At 43.1% G+C, this 26034-nt stretch overlaps 1 protein-coding gene across 2 annotated transcripts in view; it reads left to right on the forward strand.

The window, feature by feature from the left end:
• Positions 1-26034, forward strand: part of CLTRN (collectrin, amino acid transport regulator) — a 96184-nt gene that overhangs the window by 2814 nt on the left and 67336 nt on the right. The window contains exon 2 of one of the 2 annotated variants that reach the window (XM_075850881.1): positions 22793-22880. The exons of the other annotated variant lie outside the window; for it this stretch is intronic. Coding sequence (XP_075706996.1) covers positions 22811-22880 — 70 coding nt within the window. The 5' untranslated portion in view covers positions 22793-22810. The remainder of the gene's footprint in view (positions 1-22792; positions 22881-26034) is intronic. 2 annotated transcript variants of the gene reach the window in all.

Consider the following 26034-nt stretch of genomic DNA (forward strand, 5'->3'; position numbering starts at 1 on the left):
TACCCGGTCAATCCCCCTAACCTTAAAGCTTTTGGGGTCTCCTCCATGACAGAGCTTAAAATGTTTAGGGATGGTTTTTAGTATGGTTAGATCCTCAATTTCTTTTGCCGCCACTATGTCCCTAACATGTTCTCTAACTCGGATTTTAAGTTGTCTAGTGGTGAGGCCCACATAGATTTTAGGACAACCACACGTGGCATAATAAACCACATGATTAGTGTTGCAGGATATGTACTCAAGAATTTTGAAAGTACGTTCACCACTTGTGGATGTAAATGTGGTTGATCGTACCACATTCACACAAGCCACACAATCACCACATGGGTAGCACCCCTGAATAGGGCCTCTGGTCGAAAAGGGCTGTAATTGTTTGGGCACGTAGTGGCTTTTAATAAGGATATCTTTGAGGTTCTTAGACCTCCTTGCCGTCATCTGAGGATTTTTTGGTAAAGAGGACACAAAGGCCTGTTCAGTCTGCAGTACAGGCCAGTGTTTCTTTAAAATTGACCGCATCAGTTCCCATTGGTTGTTGAAGGTTGAGATAAACCTGACCACATAATCATCCTTCAACCTGGCCTTAGCAGGATGTAATAACGTCCGTCTGTCGGTATTTTTTGCCCGTCTATAACCATTTTTGATACATCTGTTACTGTATCCTCTTTCCTGGAATCGTGATTTTAAATCTTTGGCCTGATTCTCAAAACTAACCTCTGATGAGCATATCCGCCTCATCCTGAGGAATTGACCAACCGGGACAGCTTTAACAGTGGAATGTATGTGTGCCGATGTAGCATGTAATAATGAGTTGGTAGACGTCTCTTTTCTGAACACATCCGTCCGCAGCACCCCCTGGGTGTCCGCCTCGATGGATATGTCCAGAAAATTGACTTTTTTTGTATCGGCCACATACGTCAGTTTTATGTTGCGGTCATTGACATTCAATTCCTGCATGAACTGGAGAAGTGATGTCTCTGTCCCTTGCCAGATGAATAGTATGTCGTCAATGTACCGCAGCCAGCACTGCACATGGTCCACGGCGTGGGCGCCGTCACCATGCAAAACCTGCCTCTCCCAAGCACAGAGAAACAGGTTAGCATATGACGGCGCGCACGCCGCCCCCATGGCAGTGCCCTGTTTCTGTAAGTAGAATACATCCCTAAACACAAATAGATTATGTGTCAGGATGTACTCCAGTAGTTCCACTATAAGGTCACATGTTTGGCTGTCCCAGTTGCTCATTCCCAGGAAGAGGCGGACCGCCCCAATTCCATCCTCGTGTCTAATGGAGGTATAGAGGGATTCGACGTCGGCCGTCACCAGAATCATATCAGATTCTAAAGTGATCTCATCCAAATGAGTAAGTACATCTGTCGTATCCCTCACGTATGAGGGAAGACATTCTACCAGGGGTTTCAGGTAATAGTCGACAAATTTACAGATGGGTTCGCACAGTCCTCCAATTCCCGACACAATCGGTCTTCCCGGGGGATTTGTCAAATTTTTATGAACCTTGGGCAGTAAATAAAAAGTCGGGATTTTTGGGTAGATCACGGTCAGACCTTCCAGAATCTTTTTTGAAATTATCCCTTTTTCAAAGGCTAAACTCAAAATGTGTTTCAATTCCGCAGAGAAGGACCCCACTGGGTTAAATGCCAATTTAGAGTATGTGTGTTTATCTCTAAGTTGTCTAAATACCTCTTTCTCATATAGTATGACAGGCCAGATTACAATATTTCCCCCCTTGTCTGCCGCCTTATACACGACATCATCGTATGACTGTAGTTCTTTTAAGGCAGTCCGTTGGGAGGCTGTTAAATTATCGTGGTGTCTATTGGTTGAGATGAGTTTGAAGTCATTTATTACCAATTTTGTAAATATCTCCACTTGTGGGTAGATAGACAAGGGGGGAAATCTCGTCGACCGAGGTAATACTGATCGTGGGAACGTACCTTGATCTAAGGTCTGTTCCCGTAACAGGTCCTCAAGGGCTAACAAGGTTTCACGCTCCACATCGCTGTTCAATCCCAGATTTGTTTCACCCTTACTGTGTAATTTTTTTAGAATCAATTTGCGGGAAAACAAATGTAGGTCCTTTAATGCTGTGAAAAAATCAAACGGGTTACTAGGGGAAAAGGTCAATCCCTTACTCAAAACAAAGTACTGTGTGTCAGAGAGGACATGCGAAGACAGGTTGATTACCTCGAGGCTATTTTTATATTTCTTGCCTCCTTGAAATGCAGATGTTGTTTTTCGTTTTGTTGCCTGTCTCTCTCTGTTTCGTCTTGGAAAGGTACTTTCTTGATAATTCTGGGATGTGTCACCATTGCGTCTTTCCCTTGCAAGCTCATCGTTAGAGGCTACGGAAGAAACCGAACCTGACCTTGACCGAGAGAATGAGTGTGACCGTTGTCTTCGCCACTTATAGACTCTATTTTGTGAAAAGTCATTAGTATCTCTCTGAAATTTGGTAGTTTTAATGGAGCAAATTTCCTGCTCCCATTTTTGGAATTCTTTGTCAAGGTCAGTGTTCAGTTTCTCCAGTGCCTCATTTGATAAGTCTTTTTTAATTTTGTTCTGAATTTCTTCGATCTCGTTCTCCAGTTCGATTAGAGTTTTTGAGTTTGCTTGAACCAGTAACCCCATATAGCCTTTTGAACATGTAGCGGACAGTTCCTCCCATTTGTTCTTAAAGGTTTCGTCCTCTATTGGGAATGAGGGAAAAACCTGGACTCTAAGTCCTCTAGGTATGAGGCCTTTAGTCAAGTATCTGTCCAGAAAGGCCCTATTCCACCATATTCTGGTTCTTTGTTTTAGCAGCTCTTTTAATCTATTAATACATTCCCTAATATCTCTACCGTTGGTATCTAAAAGCACATTTGGATTCTCTTTAAAAACCTCGTTAATCTGCGAGAGCCAGGATTGGTCTCGCATACGGAAGTCCATAGTGGGCCTGGAGCCAACTGCTGTGGAAAGCACACAGAGAATAATATTGATTAGACAAGATGTCTCACAGGACAAATGCATATAGAGGTGGGAAAAACACTCAACCACCCATATGAAAAATTAGAGATAAGGACTCTAACAATATATGATAAACCGGAGAAACAGAGTCCATATATATCAATGTATGAAACAACTAAATATCTTTATTAAGAAACAAGAATAAAATACATAAAATAACATAGACAGAGAGTCCAAAAATAGTCCTTAAATGGATCACAAAAGTGTACATTGAGTCACTGTATATATTAGAGAACACTGATAGTATGCACAGTTACTATGACTCAATGTAACTCCAACATGGGGTGCATTGACATAGTATGAATTGTATGAAAAACAGGCAAAATGCCTAGCTCTGAAAAGGTCTATGGTGACTGAAAAGTAAGTACTTATTGTCTAAAAAGTCGCAAAAAAGCCCCCGATGTAAATCCAGAGTATGCACTTACCCATGTATGGGAGGTGGAGTGTGACCCAGCGGTATAGGATAGCGCCCCAACGCGCGTTTCGCCTGTAGCTTTCTCAAGGGGTGCAGATGTTATATTGGTGCCCTGTTTATATGTGCATCGATAGAGTCATCTGATCTCCCCTCTGCCAATCAGGAGCCAATCTCAGCGGCGCCTGACTATGACGGAACTTGGATGTCGCCGCCGGACCTCAGTGACCCACCGCGCATGCGCGAATCCCGGGACGCGTCACCAGGGAAACAGCGCAGGCGCAGAGAGCCATATTGAAAGCCCGGCCGACGAACACCAAGTCCTACCTATTTCTTATAGGTCCCATCCAAGGGGCTAACAAAATGTAAGTGTATATTAACAAGATTTTAGTTCTATGGAATGCTCGACCTATGCTCAATGAGCGTAGTCATTTAGTCTCCATTATAAAGTCTAAAAATTGTCAACAGGTGTATAAGGCGGCAGACAAGGGGGGAAATATTGTAATCTGGCCTGTCATACTATATGAGAAAGAGGTATTTAGACAACTTAGAGATAAACACACATACTCTAAATTGGCATTTAACCCAGTGGGGTCCTTCTCTGCGGAATTGAAACACATTTTGAGTTTAGCCTTTGAAAAAGGGATAATTTCAAAAAAGATTCTGGAAGGTCTGACCGTGATCTACCCAAAAATCCCGACTTTTTATTTACTGCCCAAGGTTCATAAAAATTTGACAAATCCCCCGGGAAGACCGATTGTGTCGGGAATTGGAGGACTGTGCGAACCCATCTGTAAATTTGTCGACTATTACCTGAAACCCCTGGTAGAATGTCTTCCCTCATACGTGAGGGATACGACAGATGTACTTACTCATTTGGATGAGATCACTTTAGAATCTGATATGATTCTGGTGACGGCCGACGTCGAATCCCTCTATACCTCCATTAGACACGAGGATGGAATTGGGGCGGTCCGCCTCTTCCTGGGAATGAGCAACTGGGACAGCCAAACATGTGACCTTATAGTGGAACTACTGGAGTACATCCTGACACATAATCTATTTGTGTTTAGGGATGTATTCTACTTACAGAAACAGGGCACTGCCATGGGGGCGGCGTGCGCGCCGTCATATGCTAACCTGTTTCTCGGTGCTTGGGAGAGGCAGGTTTTGCATGGTGACGGCGCCCACGCCGTGGACCATGTGCAGTGCTGGCTGCGGTACATTGACGACATACTATTCATCTGGCAAGGGACAGAGACATCACTTCTCCAGTTCATGCAGGAATTGAATGTCAATGACCGCAACATAAAACTGACGTATGTGGCCGATACAAAAAAAGTCAATTTTCTGGACATATCCATCGAGGCGGACACCCAGGGGGTGCTGCGGACGGATGTGTTCAGAAAAGAGACGTCTACCAACTCATTATTACATGCTACATCGGCACACATACATTCCACTGTTAAAGCTGTCCCGGTTGGTCAATTCCTCAGGATGAGGCGGATATGCTCATCAGAGGTTAGTTTTGAGAATCAGGCCAAAGATTTAAAATCACGATTCCAGGAAAGAGGATACAGTAACAGATGTATCAAAAATGGTTATAGACGGGCAAAAAATACCGACAGACGGACGTTATTACATCCTGCTAAGGCCAGGTTGAAGGATGATTATGTGGTCAGGTTTATCTCAACCTTCAACAACCAATGGGAACTGATGCGGTCAATTTTAAAGAAACACTGGCCTGTACTGCAGACTGAACAGGCCTTTGTGTCCTCTTTACCAAAAAATCCTCAGATGACGGCAAGGAGGTCTAAGAACCTCAAAGATATCCTTATTAAAAGCCACTACGTGCCCAAACAATTACAGCCCTTTTCGACCAGAGGCCCTATTCAGGGGTGCTACCCATGTGGTGATTGTGTGGCTTGTGTGAATGTGGTACGATCAACCACATTTACATCCACAAGTGGTGAACGTACTTTCAAAATTCTTGAGTACATATCCTGCAACACTAATCATGTGGTTTATTATGCCACGTGTGGTTGTCCTAAAATCTATGTGGGCCTCACCACTAGACAACTTAAAATCCGAGTTAGAGAACATGTTAGGGACATAGTGGCGGCAAAAGAAATTGAGGATCTAACCATACTAAAAACCATCCCTAAACATTTTAAGCTCTGTCATGGAGGAGACCCCAAAAGCTTTAAGGTTAGGGGGATTGACCGGGTACACTGTGGTGTCAGAGGTGGAGATGCGAAGACCATGTTGGCCCAAAAAGAATGCAGATGGATTGCAGTCCTTGATACCATGACCCCTTTGGGTTTAAATGAAAGTCTGAGTTTTGCAGCCTTTCTGTGATATCTCTACCTAGGTTTTTAATTTTATAATTTCTTGATGTTTTAAAATGATATTAAAGTGCTTTTTTGTTGTTTCTTCGATAGTGCTCAGATTCGTACTTCTATTTAAATCTGATATTTTCATCTCTGCGACCAATATGGATCCCAAGACTTGCCGTGGAAAAGAAAAAAGAATGCTCGATTTTAAAAAAATTCTCTATTTTTTATTTTATTTTATTTTTTATTTTTTATTTTCTATCACTGCTTTTACATTTGTACGGGATTTTTTGTCCTTTTGTGAATACATGTAATTTGTATTTTATATATTGGATTATTTGTCTCCTTATTACTTATTATATATACTTTTTTGTGATTTAATATGCACTCTAACATTTGTCTATTTTGTTGTGGTGCTTGTTTCTTACTTTCAGCCCTAATCATTTTTGTTTTATTTATTATATCACGTGTATTCCTCTGATTACAGTGTTTCATGTATATATTAATTTATCTGAGGATTATAACCCTTTATACTCACTGTTATGTATAGATGTTATGTAATTGTATCTCTAACGATTTACCATTACTCATACTCGCACTTTATTCTACTTTTATTTTTATTTTTTTGTTCACATTGACATCACGTTCACAATATATCACACTCTTATATGTCAGTTATTAATTTGTCTTTACATAAACTGCCCATTTCAAAATATAACCACTAGATGGTGCTAATATACAGGGATTTAACCTGTTGACAATTTTTAGACTTTATAATGGAGACTAAATGACTACGCTCATTGAGCGTAGGTCGAGCATTCCATAGAACTAAAATCTTGTTAATATACACTTACATTTTGTTAGCCCCTTGGATGGGACCTATAAGAAATAGGTAGGACTTGGTGTTCGTCGGCCGGGCTTTCAATATGGCTCTCTGCGCCTGCGCTGTTTCCCTGGTGACGCGTCCCGGGATTCGCGCATGCGCGGTGGGTCACTGAGGTCCGGCGGCGACATCCAAGTTCCGTCATAGTCAGGCGCCGCTGAGATTGGCTCCTGATTGGCAGAGGGGAGATCAGATGACTCTATCGATGCACATATAAACAGGGCACCAATATAACATCTGCACCCCTTGAGAAAGCTACGGGCGAAACGCGCGTCGGGGCGCTATCCTATACCGCTGGGTCACACTCCACCTCCCATACATGGGTAAGTGCATACTCTGGATTTACATCGGGGGCTTTTTTGCGACTTTTTAGGCAATAAGTACTTACTTTTCAGTCACCATAGACCTTTTCAGAGCTAGGCATTTTGCCTGTTTTTCATACAATTCATACTATGTCAATGCACCCCATGTTGGAGTTACATTGAGTCATAGTAACTGTGCATACTATCAGTGTTCTCTAATATATACAGTGACTCAATGTACACTTTTGTGATCCATTTAAGGACTATTTTTGGACTCTCTGTCTATGTTATTTTATGTATTTTATTCTTGTTTCTTAATAAAGATATTTAGTTGTTTCATACATTGATATATATGGACTCTGTTTCTCCGGTTTATCATATATTGTTAGAGTCCTTATCTCTAATTTTTCATATGGGTGGTTGAGTGTTTTTCCCACCTCTATATGCATTTGTCCTGTGAGACATCTTGTCTAATCAAGGTAAATTTAGATGGAGAAGTTTTTGGTCGCTTGTTAAAAAATGCATTTTCACTGCGATTTGCCGCGGTTTTTACGGGTGAAACTTGTAAAATAAATGTGTTTCACCTGTGAGAACCGCATCGCAAACCACACTAGAAACGCGTGTTTTTCCACCATTTTTTTAATGCATTTTTCACCATGCAGCCAAAAACCTCCCATCTAAACGCACCCTATGTGTTTTTTTCGGACACATCATAATGTTGCCATATGGAATTGTTTGTGTCTTTATTGGGTGGTTGGGTTTCGCATGGTTAAACGTGCAAACCTTATTACCCTCCGGAGCACATACAGTAGTTGACACTATTTATGGAGGTGTTTTTGCTGCAGTATTAGGTAATGGAAAGAAAGAAAATATATTTTGTGTCTCAGGACGGAGTGATCATCACGTGTTCTCCATCCCACAAAGAAGGAAAGAAGAGCAGAGTTACAAGGGGGAGCATCTATAGGGGGGCAGCAATTGGGGTATTTCTGTGACGGAATATGCGGTGCATATATCTGCAGCATGTACGTGGATTTCTTCAGGCCCCATTCAGATGAAGGGGACAGTCGCAGTATTTTCAGCAACAAATCTGCCATAGTTTTGATGCAGTTTTTTGCCAGTATTTTCAGCCCAAACTAGAAGTGGATCTAAAAGGAAGGAGATGCATCAGTTTTTTCTCTATACATCTCCTTACTTTTGTCTCCACTCCTGTGTTTGGTAGAAAAAGCTGCACCAAAAACTGCATCAGAACTGTGTGTGATCCTGGCCTTACAGTTTCATCCGGGCCCTGCAGCATATATGGAGACCAGTTATAATTGATGTGTGGTAAATGAGGGGGGGGGGGGGTGTTACTGATTTTGTATTGGGGTCCAGGGGCTTCATGTGTCTTGAATAACTTTTGCACAGATTCCCCTTCCTTGAACGCTATTGATGTGTTGGGAGAGGTGTGAATCCAATATGGAAGGGGGAAATACTCAGAATGGAGATATTCTGCTGTGTGCATTACTACAGTGTATGTCAACAAGGCCCATTCCCGATTTTGCTTTTTAACCCCTTCCCGCCGCAGCCCTTTTTCAGATTTTCATTTTAGTTTTTTCCTCCCCACCTTCCAAAAGCCATAACGTCTTTATTTTTCCGTCGATGTAGTCCTATGCGGGCTTGATTTTTGCAGGACGAGTTGTAGTTTTTCGTAGCACCATTTATTTTGCCATATTACTGTCGTGGAAGCCAATGGCTCAAAATATATTAGACTGAAATTCAGAAGCGTACAACAGACTCTCAGGCCAGGCACTTTATCCAGCATCCTAATCAGGATATTTCATACCGATATATATCAAGAGAGGAGAAATAACACACAGACGCTGCTGATATGCTCAAAATACTCCTCTGGAGGTTTATTTCCAAACTCAAACTACAATACTATCATTCAGAAGGGGTGTAGGCTTGAGGTTAACCAATCCTAGACAATGTGACAATATGTGTTATTCAGCCAATAGCAGACCATAAGATACATCCCAGATACATCATTATAATTCTTCACACATCAGGTTTACAGGTGCCTTATCTCTCTTGGGCAGAATGTTCCCGTAAGATGGGGGAGGCATTCCCACATGCATATTTGCCCCCCTCCCATCTCACTCCATGTGCCTTCTCTGCAAGCTTCGCATGGGAACCAAGGTCAAAGATAAAACATACGAAATCAACATTACTTGTGTTAAAGGAAAAATGGCTTTCTTATTCACTACAAAAGAACCAAGATGGGAACTCCAGACAAGATGGCTGCTGCACGAAACTAAATCATTTAAACATTATTATAATCAGTTTCACATAAAAAAATAATTTGTGGGGTAGAAAATGAAAAAAAACAGCGATTCCTCCATGGTTTTTTGCGCGCCGTTTTTACGGAATTCACTGTGCAATTAAAACAACATGTTAGCTTTATTCTGTGGGTCAATACAACTACGGCGATACAAAATATATATAGTTTTTTCTATATTTTACTACTTTTACAAGTAAAAACCTAAGTGTAAAAAATAAAATTTACTTTGTGTCGCCAAATTCCGAGAGCCGTAACTTTTTATTTTTCCTTCGATTTAAGTGGTATGAGGGCTTATTTTTTGCGGGATAATCTGTAGTTTTAAATAATACAATTTTGGTGTAAATGTGACGGTTTGATCACTTTTTATTTCATTTTTTGTGGGAGATTAGGTGACCAAAAAATAGAGATTCTGGCGTTTACATTTTTTTTTTTTAGGGCATTCACCGTGCGGGTTAAATAATGATATATTGTAATAGTTCAGACTTTTACGGACGCGGCGATACAAATTATGTTTATTTATAATTTATTTTACTATGCCCTAGGGGGAAAATGGGAAAAGGGTTTTTTTTTTGAACTTTTAATATTTATTTTTTTTTACTCAAAAAAAAACTTTATTTAACTCATTTTTACTTTTTTTATTAGTCCCCCTAGGGGACTTCAACCAGCGATCGTTAGATCACTTGCACGATATACTGCAATACTAATGTATTGCAGTATATCGTGATTCTGACAGCCGTAGCAACCATCGGCCCCCCCACGTGATTGCGTTGCGGGGGGCGCGATGAGCTGTTAGAGGCGGTCGCCCTCTCTTTCTAACGATTTAAATGCTGTGGTCTCTGTTGACCACAGTATTTAACGAGTTAAACTAGCGGGATCGCGCTCGAGCACGATGCCGCTAGTTACTCTGAAGTGTCGGCTGTAACAAACAGCCGACACCCGCATCGTAAGGAGCGGGTTCACTCCGTGAGCCCGTTCCATACTTCCCCTATCGGACTTTGGCGTTTGGATACGTCAAATCTCGGGAAGGGGTTAATCCTGTCAACTCCTGTGCCGAGAGTCTGACCCCCACGATCAGATATTCATGGCCTATTCTGAGGATATGATCCTTTAAAGAGGCTCTGTCATCACATTATAAGTGCTCTATCTTCTACATAAGGAGAACGGCACTATAATGTAGGTGACAGTAATGCTTTTTATTTAGAAAAACAATCTATTTTTACCACGTTAGGAGCGACTTTAGATTTATGCTAATTACTTTCTTAACCCCTTAATACCGAAGGTGTTTTAAACCTTAGTGACCAGAGCAATTTTCGCAGTTTTGCTATTCACAGATGTAACGTAGTATAAGGCCTGATTTACACGAGCGTGTGCGTTTTGCGCGCGCAAAAAACGCTGCGTTTTGCGCGCGCAAAAGGCATTTGACAGCTCCGTGTGTCATCCGTGTATGATGCGCGGCTGCGCGATTTTCGCGCAGCCGCCATCATAGAGATGAGGCTAGTCGACGCCCGTCACTGTCCAAGGTGCTGAAAGAGCTAACTGATCGGCAGTAACTCTTTCAGCACCCTCGACAGTGAGTTCCGAGCACAATATACACCAACCTGTGAATCAAAAAAAGACGTTCATACTTACCATGAACTTCCTGCTTCCTCCAGTCCGGTCTCCCGGCCGTTGTCTTGGTGACGCGTCCCTCTCTTGTCATCCGGCCCCACCTCCCAGGATGACGCGGCAGTCCATGAGACCGCTGCAGCCTGTGATTGGCTGCAGGCTGTGCTTGGCCTGTGATTGGCTGCAGCTGTCACTTGGACTGAATTGTCATCCCGGGAGGTGGGACTGGAGGAAGGAGCAGGGAGTTATCGGTAAGTCAGAACCTCTTGTTTTTTTTACACGTATATGTATATTGTGATCGGAAGTCACTGTCCATGGTGCTGAACCAGTTTAACTCTTTCAGCACCGTGGACAGTGACTGTCTCCTGCCGTCGCGTACCCGAACATTTTTTGCTGGGTTCGGTCAAAACGAGTTCAGCCGAACCCGGTGAAGCTCGGTGCGCTCATCTCTAATTTGACACTCCGTTTGGATGTTTGTAAACAGAAAAGCACGTGGTGCTTTTCTGTTTACATTCATCCTTTTGACAGCTCTTGCGCGAATCACGCAGTTCACACGGAAGTGCTTCCGTGCGGCATGCGTGGTTTTCACGCACCCATTGACTTCAATGGGTGCGTGATGCGCGAAAAACGCACGATTATAGAACATGTCGTGAGTTTTACGCAACGCACTCGCGCTGCGCAAAATTGACGCATCGTCTACACTGCCCCATAGACTAATATAGGTGCGTACGACACGCGTGAAAAGCACGCGCGTCGCACGCACGTATATTACGCTCGTGTAAATGAGGCCTAAGGCCTCATTTACACGAGCGTGTGCGTTTTGCGCACGCAAAAAAAACGCTGCGTTTTGCGTGCGCAAAAGGCAATTGACAGCTCCGTGTGTCATCCGTGTATGATGCGCGGCTGCGTGATTTTCGCGCAGCCGCCATCATAGAGATGAGGTAGTCGACGCCCGTCACTGTCCAAGGTGCTGAAAGAGCTAACTGATCGGCAGTAACTCTTTCAGCACCCTCGACAGTGAATGCCGATCACAATCTACACCAACCTGTGAATAAAAAAAGACGTTCACACTTACCATGAACTGCCTGCTTCCTCCAGTCCGGTCTCCCGGCCGTTGCCTTGGTGACGCGTCCCTCTCTTGTCATCCGGCCCCACCTCCCAGGATGACGCGGCAGGCCATGAGACCGCTGCAGCCTGTGATTGGCTGCAGCCTGTGCTTGGCCTGTGATTGGCTGCAGCTGTCACTTGGCCTGAATTGTCATCCCGGGAGGTCGGACTGGAGGAAGAAGCCGGGAGTTATCGGTAAGTCAGAACTTCTTTTTTTTTTTTACACGTATATGTATATTGTGATCGAAAGTCACTGTCCATGGTGCTGAAACAGTTTAAGTCTTTCAGCACCGTGGGCAGTGACTGTCTCCTGACGTCGCGTACCCGAACATTTTTTGCCGGGTTCGGTTAAAACGAGTTCGGCCGAACCCGGTGAAGTTCGGTGCGCTCATCTCTAATTTGACACTCCGTTTGGATGTTTGTAACCAGAAAAGCACGTGGTGCTTTTCTGTTTACATTCAGGAGTTTGACAGCTCTTGCGTGATTTTCGCGCATGCAACGCAGGACCGTCAGTGTGGCATGCGTTGTTTTCACGCACCCATTGAAGTCAATGGGTGCGTGTTGCGTGAAAAACGCAAGAATATAGAACATGTCGTGAGTTTTACGCAACGCACTCACGCTGCGCAAAATTCACGCATCGTCTAAACAGCCCCATAGACTATTATAGGTGCGTACGACACGCGTGAAAAGCACGCGCGTCGCACGCGCGTATAATACGCTCGTGTAAATGAGGCCTTACTCTGTGTGTTTTATGTATCGATGTGAATTTTGCACTGGTTTTTTTTGGACATGTAGTGCTTTCTTTTTGTGGTATATATGTATAGGTAACATTTTTGTTCCTTTTTTATAGCCGTGGAAAGAAAAAATTTAGATTTTTCATCATTTAAAATGTAACAGTTTGAAAATAAAAGTAATTGTATCATACAAATGTATTGAAATATATTTTTTCATTTATCCTGATCATAAGGACACCTGACTTGGAGGTGTAGTTTATTTTTTTTGACCAGAAATCTAGTTTTCAATTGCGCACTAACATGTCTTCATTTCGTTTTTTACACCATGGTAGTAATGTATGGGTAATGGACTTGAAGTCCAATAAATAATGGTAAAAAAAACATTGTGTTCTAAAAACTAGACACTCTAAAGTCTATTTCTAGCGCTTCAATTTCCGTTTTAACCCTTCACACTTTTTGCAGAAATTGCCCAAACTTGGGCCAAAAAAAGGGGATTTCCTTTTTTTTTACAAAAGCGTCACTTTTCTGAAGCCATTTCGAAACACCATATGACATTCTGGTAAAAGTGACCCCTTTCCACATTCTGCTATTTCTCCCGTGTACGGCGATACCAAATATGTGTGTCTAATCTATTGTATGGGCCCGTTATAGGGCATATCATAGAAGGAGTCCATTTGGGCTTTTGGAGGCCTTTTTACGCCAGAGCTGATTTTAGGGAACCACGCTATATTTGCAGTGGTACTGCAGGTCATTTTGACAAGTATAAATGTCCTGCTAATATTCATCTAGGGGTATAGTGAGTATTTTTAATAGGTGGAAAGAAATAAAAAATAGTTTTTTCCAGAAAATATAGTATTGCTGCATTTTTACAGTGAAACATTATCCAATAAGCAACCCTCCCTTTTGGTTCTCCCTACAAAAACAGTGTGAAAGTAAATGAGTTAATAATGTGGGACTGTATGATAAATTTCAAAGCATGGATAGTTACAGAGACCAGGATTAGAGGGACATGTAGGGCAATAAAATCGTGTGTCCCTTCGTATGCCATTTTTGCTGCACACTCTGCATCGCTTTTGGGGGTATTAGTTTTTTTCAGTAGCCGGCACAGGGTATACAAAGTGACGTTCCACAAGCCGTCAAACATTTTCTGCTTCATGGCTGTGTCTGGGGTCAGGGGACTCAAATAAAAGGTGTTCAATTATGTTCTCCAGAAATTGAAAAAATTTATTTTGCCCATTTGATTTTTTGTACAGCACAAAGCCGTTGTATGTTGCCATCTGAATAAGGTGGATGGCCACCTTTTTATACCAGGCGCAGGATTTTCTTTGCACCAGGTATGGCTGTAAAGCCTGGTCAGACAAATCCACTGCCCCCATGAATTTATTATAGTCTGTGATGCAGACTGGCTTCTCTTTATCAGAGGTGGCACCACGTTCCCTCACTGTCACTTTTGTGTCTGTGTGAACAGTGCTTAGCATGAACACATCCTTGCGGTCATTACATTTTATTGCAAGAAGGTTTCCACTGCAAAGACCACTTGATTCCTCCATTCTCAGGTGTTTTCTCACCAGCTCCTATGGCAAGCCCCTTCTGTTTTTGTGGATTGTTCCGCAAGCCCCTGTGTCAGCGGCATGCAGGTGCTTGTACAAGGGGACGCTGGTATAGAAGTTATCAGTGTATAACTGATAACCCTTAGGCTGGGTTCACATGAGCACATTAACGTCCGTAATGGACGGACGTATTTTGGCCAGAAGTCCCGGACCGAACTCAGTGCAGGGAGCCGGGCTCCTAGTATCATAGTTATGTACGACGCTAGGAGTCCCTGCCTCGCTGCAGGACAACTGTCCCGTACTGTAATCATGTTTTCAGTACGGGACAGTAGTTCCACGGAGAGGCAGGGACTCCTAGCATCGTACATAACTATGATGCTAGGAGCCCGGCTCCCTGCACTGAGTTCGGTCCAGGACTTCCGGCCGAAATACGTCCGTCCGTTACGGACGTTAATGTGCTCGTGTGAACCCAGCCTTATTCAGCAGAGGCTGCATCAAGTCCCAGACTATTTTGCCACTGCATCCTAGCTCACTGGGACATCCTGGGGGGTTAATATCACGGTCTTTGCCTTCAAAGATTCTAAAGGCAGATGTGTAGCCTGTACCCCTCTCACAGAGCTTGTAGATTTTAACCCCATATTTTGCTCTCTTTGAGGGGATGTACTGGCGGAATGAGAGCCTACCTTTATAACTCATGAGCGATTCATCCACCGCTAGGTTTTTTTCGGGGTTGTACACCGGCATAAATGGCTCCTCCAAAATTTTTATCAGAGGCCTTATTTTATACAGGCGGTCACGGCCTGGATCACTACGGGGGGAGGGGGGGGGCCTGGTGATTGTCGTTAAAATGAAGGAAGCGCATTAAGCACCTCATATCTGCTTCTTGTCATAACGGCTGGAAAAACACGTGTGGCATGTGTAGGGCTTGTTGCCCAATATGACCGGATTGAGGGCTTTTTCACTAACCCCATGTTGAGGATGAGCCCCAACATTTTTTTTAAGTTCGCCAGTATTTGTGGGGTGCCACTGCTTTGCATAGGACGACGTTGGCTTTTCAGCAAAGAATTGGCACGCATACAGATTGGTTTAGGTTAACAACCAGCTCCAATAGTTCATCTGTAATAAATATTTTTAAAAAATCGAGGGCTGTAAAATTGTCCACATTAATATTTATCCCTGGTGTGGCAATAAATTCTGGGATATTAGGGGAAAATGACTCTGTGGGTACCCACTCAATATATTCTGGGCGAATAGAGTAGGCCATGTTTTGTGGTACTTCTGCGACATGCCCTGTGCTTGTGGACTCTGCAGCGACACTTGCATTTGCAGAAAGCGTATCACTGTCGTCGCTATCACTGGTAGACAACATTTCTACCTCAGACGCGGTTTCTGTATCACTTTCATCAGAGTCAGAAATTAACATGGCGTATGCCTCTTCCACTGTGAACCTTCTATGGGACATTGTAATTACACACACGTACAACAAAGACTGTAACCAGACGCACACGCAGACAAATTTATTCTTTTTTCTTTACTTTTTTTTTTTTTCACAGACAAAAATACACGGACGTCACAAAAGCACGCTCCACAAAAAACTGATGTCGAACAAACACGTAGACTATAAAACTTTTTACATATATTTTTCTTAAACTTTTTTTTTTACACAAAAAAAATACACAGACGTCACACACGTACGCTACACGCTAATCCTAGACTAAACTAAACCTAGGCTAAGCCTAGACTAACTCTAGACTAAACCTAGAATAGAATCTAGAATAACCCTAGACTAACCCTAAGGATAACCCTAGCCTAGGTATACAATTGAAGTTTATATATTAGATTTTTAGTAATTTAGTGTCATTGATTCACAATTCTCTCTCCGTCTCTTCTCATACAAAGTAACAAGTGTGAGGAGAGACAGAGAGACGAGGGAAGAAAAACACTTTGTTTACATTTTGTGATCACTGTGAATGGTTCTCACAGTGATCACATGAATGGAGACCATTGTTATTGGTCTCTGATCATCACTCTGAAGCCAAGGCTGTTGCTAACAGCCTTGGCTTCAGAGGCAGATTATGCAATGCCCGCGAAAACCACTCCAATGCGGCCCCCTCCCTTCCAAACCACTCAGATGCGGCACTTGCTATTGAGTGCCGCATCTGAGCGGTTAAATATGATCGGAGAACACTGCTAGTGGGCTCCGATTGTTGCCCTGAAGCCCGAGGCTGTTACCAGCAGCCCGGTCTTCAGGAGTTCCCCGCACGATGCCAGAAAAGTTCTTCTGAAGTGCCGATGTGAAAAGCCGACACTTCAGAAGAACTACCCTAAACGACCGACGTAAAAACACTATACGCCGGTCGTTAAGGGGTTAATGCCCAACTGGCTGTGTTTTTACTTTAGATCAAGTGGGAGTTGTACAGAGGAGTGTATGACGCTGACCAATCAGTGACCAATCGGCGTCATGCACTTCTCTCCATTAATTTCCTCAGCGCATAGGGATCCTGCTAGATCAGTATGTGCTGTCTTATACTAACACATTAACGTTACTGAAGCGTCTTGACCGTGAATAGACATTCCTTCCAGCCAGGACGCAATGTCTATTCACAGTACCGACACTTCGTTAACGTTTCTGTGGTACTTACAGCAGAGCAAAGCGTAATCTCGCGAGATCACGCTGTAAATGACCGGTTACAGTGAGATAACGCTTTGCTCTTCTGTAAGTACCACAGAAACGTTAACGAAGTGTCGGGATTGTGAATAGACATCCCGTCCTGGCTGGAAGGAATGTCTATTCACTGTCTAAACACTTCAGTAATGTTAATATGTCAGTATAAGACAGCAGATAGTGAACAACGCAGTGTCACTATGCGCGGAGTAAATGAATGGAGAGAAGTGCATGTCACTGATTGGTCACTGATTGGTCAGCGTCATACACTCCTCTGTACAACGCCCACTTGGTCTAAAGTAAAAACACGCCCAGTTGGGCATTCGGAAACAAATTAGCATAAATCTAAAATCGCTCCTAACGTGGTAAAAATAGATCGTTTTTCTAAATAAAAAAGCACTGCTGTCACCTACATTATAGCGCCGATCTCCTTATGTAGAAGATAGAGCACTTATAATGTGATGACAGAGCCTCTTTAAATTCATTGTACAACCACTGTGACTAGAGTTCATAGGATTTTATAGAAAAGCCCCTTCTTATTTGTCCTGCATATGTAATAACAAGTTTATTCCACACAGTTGGCAGCCATTGGTGGTCTTCTTTTCTCCCCTTTTCTATTCAGTCCTCCATTGCTGTATACATATATCATAAAAATGTAAATGCACCTTTTTAGAATGAGTGGGGTACAGTTTATGGTAAGACTTTATCTGTTTCAAGTGATGCCATACATCGACCGATTTCTCAGTGACCTACGGTATGCCGCCCATATTTAATGGATTAGCTAGTCATATATATTCGATAAAAAGTGGCAAACTTAGAAACCCTTCGTACAAACAATCTCCCCTTAAAACGTGCCATACTGAGCAAAAAGTAGCCTAAAGACACATGTAAAAGCCCTAGCAGTGTGTTAACCAGTTCAGCGCCGGATTCCTTGTTGTATTATTTACTTATGCAGTTCGTACATGTGGTTAATGTTTGTTCACAGCGCGTATTATGTAGCCACATTACTCGCTGCTGTTAATGTATCACCTATGACTGATCATATACTCAGCATATTGTTTGGCTGCTAATTAACTGATGTGCGAATACAATTTGTACAATTTAGGATGTTCCCGACACTCTTGCGATCATGTGTATGTTCCTTTTACAGCATCCGGCTGGCTGTACATATTGCTTATATATATTCCTGCTGTATACAGCAATGGTAAATATGGCAATTCCTTATATACATTCAGCAGCTAGAAATCTGTAAGCTTTATCAAGAGAATCACCTGGGCTTTATTCACACGAGCACGTCCGTTTTGTATCTGCAAATACATTTTTCACCTCTGCAAGTCCTTCCTGGGTTCACTCTTCTTTTTTTCGGCATTTCTTTAGCAACAAATCAGTGAAAAACGGACAGCACACAGATGTCGTCTATGTGCTATCCGCATTTTTAAACCCACCCATAGACTTCAATGGGCAAGTATGGTTTGCAAAAATAGACCAGAAAAGGACATGCAGTGAGTTTCTCGCAACGCGCAAACGCTCCGTGAACAAAAAAGGATGTGTGAAAAGCCCCTTTGATTAGTATGGGCCAGTGTGCTCTCCGTTGTTAAAACAGACAGCATAAGGACGAAAAAGGCATTAGTGTAAATAAGTCCTTATTTAACGTTAACGGATGTATCGGTTTTAAAATGGGTCTCCGTCATTGTTTAAAGTGTCCATTTGTCTCTGTATCCGTTTTTTTCAACAGGATAGACAAGAGGAGACTTTCTTCTGACCTGTTGAGCAACAGGATCCTGACGGATTTGTTTGGCTGGGTTCACACGACCTAGTTTCAGACGTAAACGAGACGTATTATGCCTCATTTTATGTCTGAAAATAGGGCTACAATACGTCGGCAAACATCTGCCCATTCATTTGAATGGGTTTGCCGACGTACTGTGCAGACGACCTGTAATTTACGCGTCATCGTTTGACAGCTGTCAAACAACGACGCGTAAAATGACTGCCTCGTCAAAGAAGTGCAGGGCACTTCTATACATTATATGCAGGACACTTCTTTCAAACGTAATTTGAGCCGTTCTTCATTGAATTCAATAAAGAACAACTCAAGATTACGGAATTCAATGACAGCTCGCAAAATGCGAGGAGGAGCATTTAGGTCTGAAACGACGGAGCTGTTTTCTTCCTGAAAACAGTCTGTAATTTCAGACGTAAAAGCCAGTTATCGTGTGCACATACCCTTTTTCTGTACAATTCATGTCTATGGCAATAGGATGTTACAGGATAAGCATCCTGGTGCACCATACACTTTAGCATCCGTTTAATAAAAAATAAAAAAAACTAAGGCCGTGTTCACATCTGCGTCGCAGGCAGATCCGGCCGATATTACCGGAGACAATAGCGCAGTCAATGGGTTCCATCAGCCGCCGGCGGTGTCCGTTATGCAACGGAACCGTTGCTCCTGTTATTCCTTTGTTCTCCTCTGACGGAGTAGTACAAACGAACAACCCAACGCAGGTGTGAACATAGCCTAAGACACTTTTTTCTCTTATACAACTTTTGATTTGTCTTATTTTGAGCCAGAATTTTGTGTCCGTTTTTTGGCGCACATTGGTGCATTTTGAGCCATGCCCTTTCCTTCTAAGCCACACCCCTTTTAAGTGAAGTGCAAACGTCAAAATTGAGCTAATTTGCACCAAAATGTGCAATACTTTCTAGACCGACACACAGTAGTACATCTGCCTCAGTTAATGTTTTTTAGTTATCGTTTCTGTGTATTATTATTACTATGTATGTCTTTTAAATATATAATTGCACTCTATAAAAAGCATTTTACACATACTTGTGGTTATTGTATTATTGTTTCAATGTGCGTTTATGTTGGATGGGAGTCCTTTGCCCTGAAATCCATCCCATTTACTGGTTGACAACACATGACATGTATGCTCGCCATGAGTGGCAGGACATTGCCGCATTATGAAGAGCGTACTCGTCATGCTGAAGCACGGGCACACTTGCAGCTGTAGTACACAGCCCTGATCTAATGGCAGAGATCAGAGAAACCTCATCATTGAGTCTGTCTGGGATTGCATGAAGAGACAGAAGATTTTGAGGAATCCTACATCCACAGAAGATCTGTGGTTAGTTCTCCTAGATGTTTGGTATAACCAAGGGGCGTAACTAGGAAAGACTGGGCCCCATAGCAAACTTTTGACTGGGGCTCCCCTCCCCTGAGTGTCACACAACCCCCCCCTTGTAGATAGTGCATTTTTTACAGCCCCCCCCTGTAGAAAACGCCATACAGACCCCACTGTGGAGAACGCCATACAGCCCCCCTGTAGATAGTGCCATACATCCCCCTGTAGATAACGCCATACAGCCCCCTTGTAGATAACGCCATACAGCCCCCTGTAGATAACGCCATACAGCCCCCCCTGTAGGTAACGCCATACAGCCCCCCCTGTAGGTAACGCCATACAGCCCACCCCGGTATATAACGCCATACAGCCCCCCTGTAGATAACGCCATACAGCCCCCCTGTAGATAACGCCATACAGCCCCCTGTAGATAACGCCATACAGCCCCCCCTGTAGGTAACGCCATACAGCCCCCCCTGTAGGTAACGCCATACAGCCCCCCTGTAGGTAACGCCATACAGCCCCCCCTGTAGATAACGCCATACAGCCCCCTGTAGATAACGCCATACAGCCCCCCCTGTAGATAACGCCATACCTCCCCCCTGTAGATAACGCCATACCTCCCCCTGTAGGTAACGCCATACAGCCCCCACTGTAGGCAACACCATACAGCCCCCCCTGTAGGTAACGCTATACAGCCCCCCCCTGTAGGTAACGCTATACAGCCCCCCCTGTAGGTAACGCCATACAGCCCCAACCCCCCAAAAAAAATCCGACCTATAGTGTGTCCTACAAAAGACATGTATTCCCTATCCACAGGATAGGGGATACATGTGTGATCGCTGGCAGCGATAGGGAGAACGGGGGACCGAAAGTCCCCTGAAGTTCTCCATGACTAACCTCTGACTTCTGGAGTCTGCGCAGCTCAATAAAAATGAAAGGGGCGCTGGTCACGCATACGCACAAGCGCGACCGGCGCTCCATTCATTTCTACTGAGCTGCCGACACAGACCCCGGAAGTCCGAGGTTTGTGATGGAGAACTTCAGGGGACTTTCGGTCCCCCGTTCTCCCTATCGCTGCAAGCGATCACACATGTATCCCCTATCCTGTGGATAGGGGATACATGTCTTTTGTAGGAACAACCCCTTTAATGGCAGAGCGGGGAGATACCTCCCTGCTCTGCCATAGTGTTTAGTGGCGTCGCGCTGTAGTAGCCACCGCGGTAGCTAGCGGAGCCTCCGGCCATGGTGGGGGCCCGTGCCGGCGGGCGACACGGGCCCCCTCATGCCGCGGGCCCCGTAGCAGCCGCTGCGGCTGCTACAGCGGTAGTTACGCCACTGGTATAACCTCCCTGCCGAGTTCCTTCAAAAACTGTGTTCAAGTGTACCTAGAAGAATTGATGCTGTTTTGAAGGCAAAGGGTGGTCACAATAAATATCGATTTTGATTTAAATTTCTCTTCTGTTAATTCACTTTGTTTTCTTTGTTTTTTTTAAAGCATTCTTACTTTGCAGCATTTTTCCACAGCTGCCTAAAACTTTTGCACACAACTGCATGCCAGTGCATAGTAGTTAAAAAAAAATAAATAATTATAAATCCCCCTACGGAATTAAATTTAAAATGAATTAAAAAAAAAAGTTATGTTACATAAAAAAAAATTGTAAAAAAAATACACACAAATGCACATTTTTTACAATAAATATACTTTATTAAATTTAAGTATCAAAGCATAAAATAACATTTTATAATCGTAAAGTAACCATCGGTCGGTGTATGCTGTAAATAAAAATAAAAGCTGCAGCATTTCAGCATTTTTGCCAAAATAAAAATTAAAATAATTTAAACAATAATGTAAATGTACCAAAAAATGGCACCTACATTAAGTGCAACTCGTCTCACAAAAAAATAGAGTCTCATACTGCGACATCGAACAAAAAATAAAATCGTTATGAGCGCTGTGATGCAAAGAGGAAAAAATCAAGTAATTGTTCTGGTCCTCAAGGCCATAATTGGCCCTGTCCTTATGGGGTTAATCGTACCGCTGTCTGTGGTCTTTTTTTCTTATGCTACTGTGAATGTGTTCAATCTGTACTTACCTGTATACAGCGTTCTAATCCTGAAGAAGGGACTAGTCCAGTCCCGAAACACATAGGTGCACAGTACTCTACGTATTATCAAAAATAAAAACCTTTATACGCATCTTCTAAGTGACTTGTACTCCATTAAAGCAGTGACCCTGGTGGTAACCCAGTTTTGCAAAGTTTGGAGCATTTCTCCGACTTCTGCGGTGTTCAGTGTCCGTAGTTGTGAGACGGCAGCAGCTTACATACTACAAAAGTTGCGCGGATATGGCACAAAAACTATACCTCCCTTTTTTTTTTATTAATCTATTACACTATGACACACTCTTTTTTTCTTTTTTTGTTGCTCTTTATGCAGAAGCAGTTTGTGTGTAGTGAGGAAATGCGCTGTAGCCTTATCGTATTCATATATTTTCGCTTATACAACATGACCGATTGCGTCGTCATTTTTCTTAATGATTGTTCGCCAATACGGGTGCACGGAACAAATGCAAATAATTTGTATAATTAATGTCCAATATCAAATGACAAATGGCTAGAAAAACATGGCTTTTACAGATCATTTGGCTGCAGAAGAGGAGATTAATAATTAAGCCTTTTTCCCAGGCAAAGTTTTTAAGACGGCTTTTCAGCGACCTGCCGTTCTTTTTCTTTAAGGATTTTCATTCTACAAGGATGCTGGGAAAAACTGTATTTCTGATTTTACCTTTGTTCGGCATTGCTTTACCAGAACTCTGCAGACCAGGTAAATGACAACAACTGATTGTATGGCACTGACGGAAGGTGGGCATAATAACTGTATCTTTATGTAGAGAATATTGTATTTGTGTTTCATTTGGGAAAGATTTATAATAACTAGTGCCAAAGCAAAAATGGAGCAGTTGTCAACAGCAACCAATCAGATTCCAGCTCTCATTTTTCAGAGGGTCTTTGGAAAATGAAAACTGCAACCTAATTGGTTGCTATAGGCAACTGCTCCCAATGTCGGTAGAGAAGGTCTAAAAATGTAGTAATATTAGACTGCAGTCCGTCTGGATTTAAGAGTACAATTGTGGCACTAACCCCAGCCTTTATGAAATGAATACATAGTGAAATGATACATTTGCTTAATGTGTGCATATATTAATTGACATAACTACAAGCTACAAAATATAGGAAAAGAATGAAAATTTTGCTTAAAAGAAAGATTTTTTTTTTTAGGATTATTTTTCGATTTTACAATGTCCTTATTTGTATATATCAGATAATGTGCTCCCTACCGTATATTAGAAGAATATTAGATGTCACATTGGAGTTCTGTGACCACATAAAAACGTGAGAGTTCCAAGGTGGCTCCTAATATTCTTTATGATATATAGCAGGGGTAAATTACGCTGTACGTTATAATATCCTTCTCCGCTACTGTCGAGCCTTTTTTTGAAGAGAACAGGTTCACATTTCACAGATTTTTTTCTAAATTTCAGTCACGGAATCGTCATTGAAATTCCACAACAAAGTACAGTACAATGTAACTGACTGTGGTTTCCATAAACGCCATTTAAGGGCAGATTCACACGAACGTTGCGTTTTTGCGCACGCAAACAACGCGGCGTTTTGCGAGCGCAAAAAACAATTGACAGCTGCGTGTGTCATGCGTGTCTGATGCGCGGCTGCGTGATTTTCGCGCAGCCGGCATCATAGAGATGAGGCTTGTCGATGCCCGTCACTGTCCAAGGTGCTGAAAGAGCTAAATCTTTCAGCACCCTCGACAGTGAATGCCGAACACAACAGCGAAAAACATGTAAAAAAAAAGATAAAGTTCCTACTTACCGAGAACTTCCCGGCCGTTGCCTTGGTGACGCGTCCTTGGTGACGCGTCCATGGTGACGCGCCTCTCTTGACATCGGGCCCCACCTCCCTGGATGACGCGGCAGTCCAAGTGACCGCTGCAGCCTGTGATTGGCTGCAGCCTGTGCTTGGCCTGTGATTGGCTGGAGCTGTCACTTGAACTGAAGTGTCATCCCGGGAGGTCGGACTGCAGGAAGGAGACAGGAGTAATCGGTAAGTTAGAACTTCGTTTTTTTTTTACAGGTTCATGTATTTTGGGATCACAAGTCACTGTCCATGGTGCTGAAACAGTTTAACTCTTTCATCACCATGCACAGTGAATGTCTCCCGACGTCGCGGACCGGAAATTTTTTGGCCGGGTTCGGCCAAAACGAGTTTGGCCGAACCCGGTGAAGTTAGCTTCGGTTGTCGGGGTTCGCTCCTCGCAAAGACACTCCGTTTGGATGCTTGGAAACAGAAAAGCACGTGGTGCTTTTCTGTTTCCATTCATCCTTTTGACAGCTGTTGCGCAAACACGCAGTTCGCACGGAAGTGCTTCCGTGCGACATGCGTGGTTTTCACGCACCCATTGACTTCAATGGGTGCGTGATGCGTGAAATACGCAGAGTTATTGAACCTGTCGCGTATTTTGCGCAGCGAACAAACGCTGCGCAAAATACACGGACTGTGTGTACTGCCCCATAGACTTCTATAGGGCATTGCGTGCCGCGCGAAAACCACGCGCCCTACACGCTGCCAAATCACGCTCGTGTGAATCCCCCCTAAGTAAAAGATCTGCTGCAGATTCTAGACATGTTAGATTCCACAGCCTGTCCTATTTGTTGCAGATTTCTGCTGCAGATTTTATCCATTGCAAGATTTCTTTGTGGATTTTGTTGCAGATTTCCATGCTGGTTCTACAGAGTGTAAACCCCTTCCCACCGCAGACATTTTTCGGATTTTCACTTTCGTTTTTTCCTCCCCACCTTTCAAAAGCCATAACTTTTTTATTTTTTAGTCTATAAAGCCATATGAGGGCATGTTAGTTGTAGATTTTCACAGCACCATTTATTGTACCAAATAATGTAGCGAGAAGCTGGAAAATAATTTTTTGTGGGGTGGAATAGGAGAAAAACAGCAATTCCTCAATCTTTTGGGGGGTTTCGTTTTTACGGCGTTCACTGTGCAGTAAAAATGGCATGTTAACTTTATTCTACGGGTCAATACGATTACGGCGATACCAAATTTATATAGTTTTTTTATGTTTTACTACTTTTACGAGGAAAAAACTGATTGTTAAAAGTAAAATTTGAGTCTTTTCGCCAAATTATGACAAAATGGCAGCAGTGAATGGCGGTTACGGAAACAGCATAGCTCGCATACTACGTTGTTTCCGTAACTGCCATTCACTACTATGGGAGTTACGTAAACAGCATAGCTCAGCGAGCTATGCTGTTTTCAGCTAACATGTCCGGAAATCACACGCGTCAGTGGGAACATAGAGCGGTAGAACAGGGTTTGGGAGGCCCAGTTCTAGAGATAGTTGCGGGTCCCAGAGGTGGGACCTGCATCTGACATTTATGACATTTTCAGTGGATATGTCATAAATGTCTGATGGGAAAACCCCTTTGATATGAAACACACTAATGCCCTGTTCACACAGAGTTTCTTGCCACGGTTCTTGTGGTGTTTTTCACCCATGACCAGTGAAGCTAATGCAAGGACCGCTGGCAAAAAACGCAAAAATGCTCGGAAACTAGCGCCGCAGGGTTTTTCTGCCTCCCATTGATTCAATGGCTGATCAGAGCCGGAAATTGCGGCAAAGGACATGCTGCTTTTTTTCCTTGTGAGTGGCTAACAGCCGCCCGCGGAAAAAAAAACGCCTCTGTCTCCCATTGAAATCAATGGGGGGGCAATTTCGCTCTTTGGCGCTGATTCCGACGCAGTTTCCGTCTCAAAAGCAGCACCAAAAAACTGTGAACAGGGCCTAATACTTTTCACAAAAAACGTGTTTTAGCTGTATTTTTGTTATGCAGCAGCTGGTGTTCAATACACACTGCAACTGCTGAAGGATCTCTTCTTAGGGTATGTTC

The sequence above is a fragment of the Rhinoderma darwinii genome, chromosome 2 (genome assembly GCF_050947455.1).
Source record: "Rhinoderma darwinii isolate aRhiDar2 chromosome 2, aRhiDar2.hap1, whole genome shotgun sequence".
In the NCBI taxonomy this organism is placed as follows: Eukaryota; Metazoa; Chordata; class Amphibia; order Anura; family Rhinodermatidae; genus Rhinoderma; species Rhinoderma darwinii.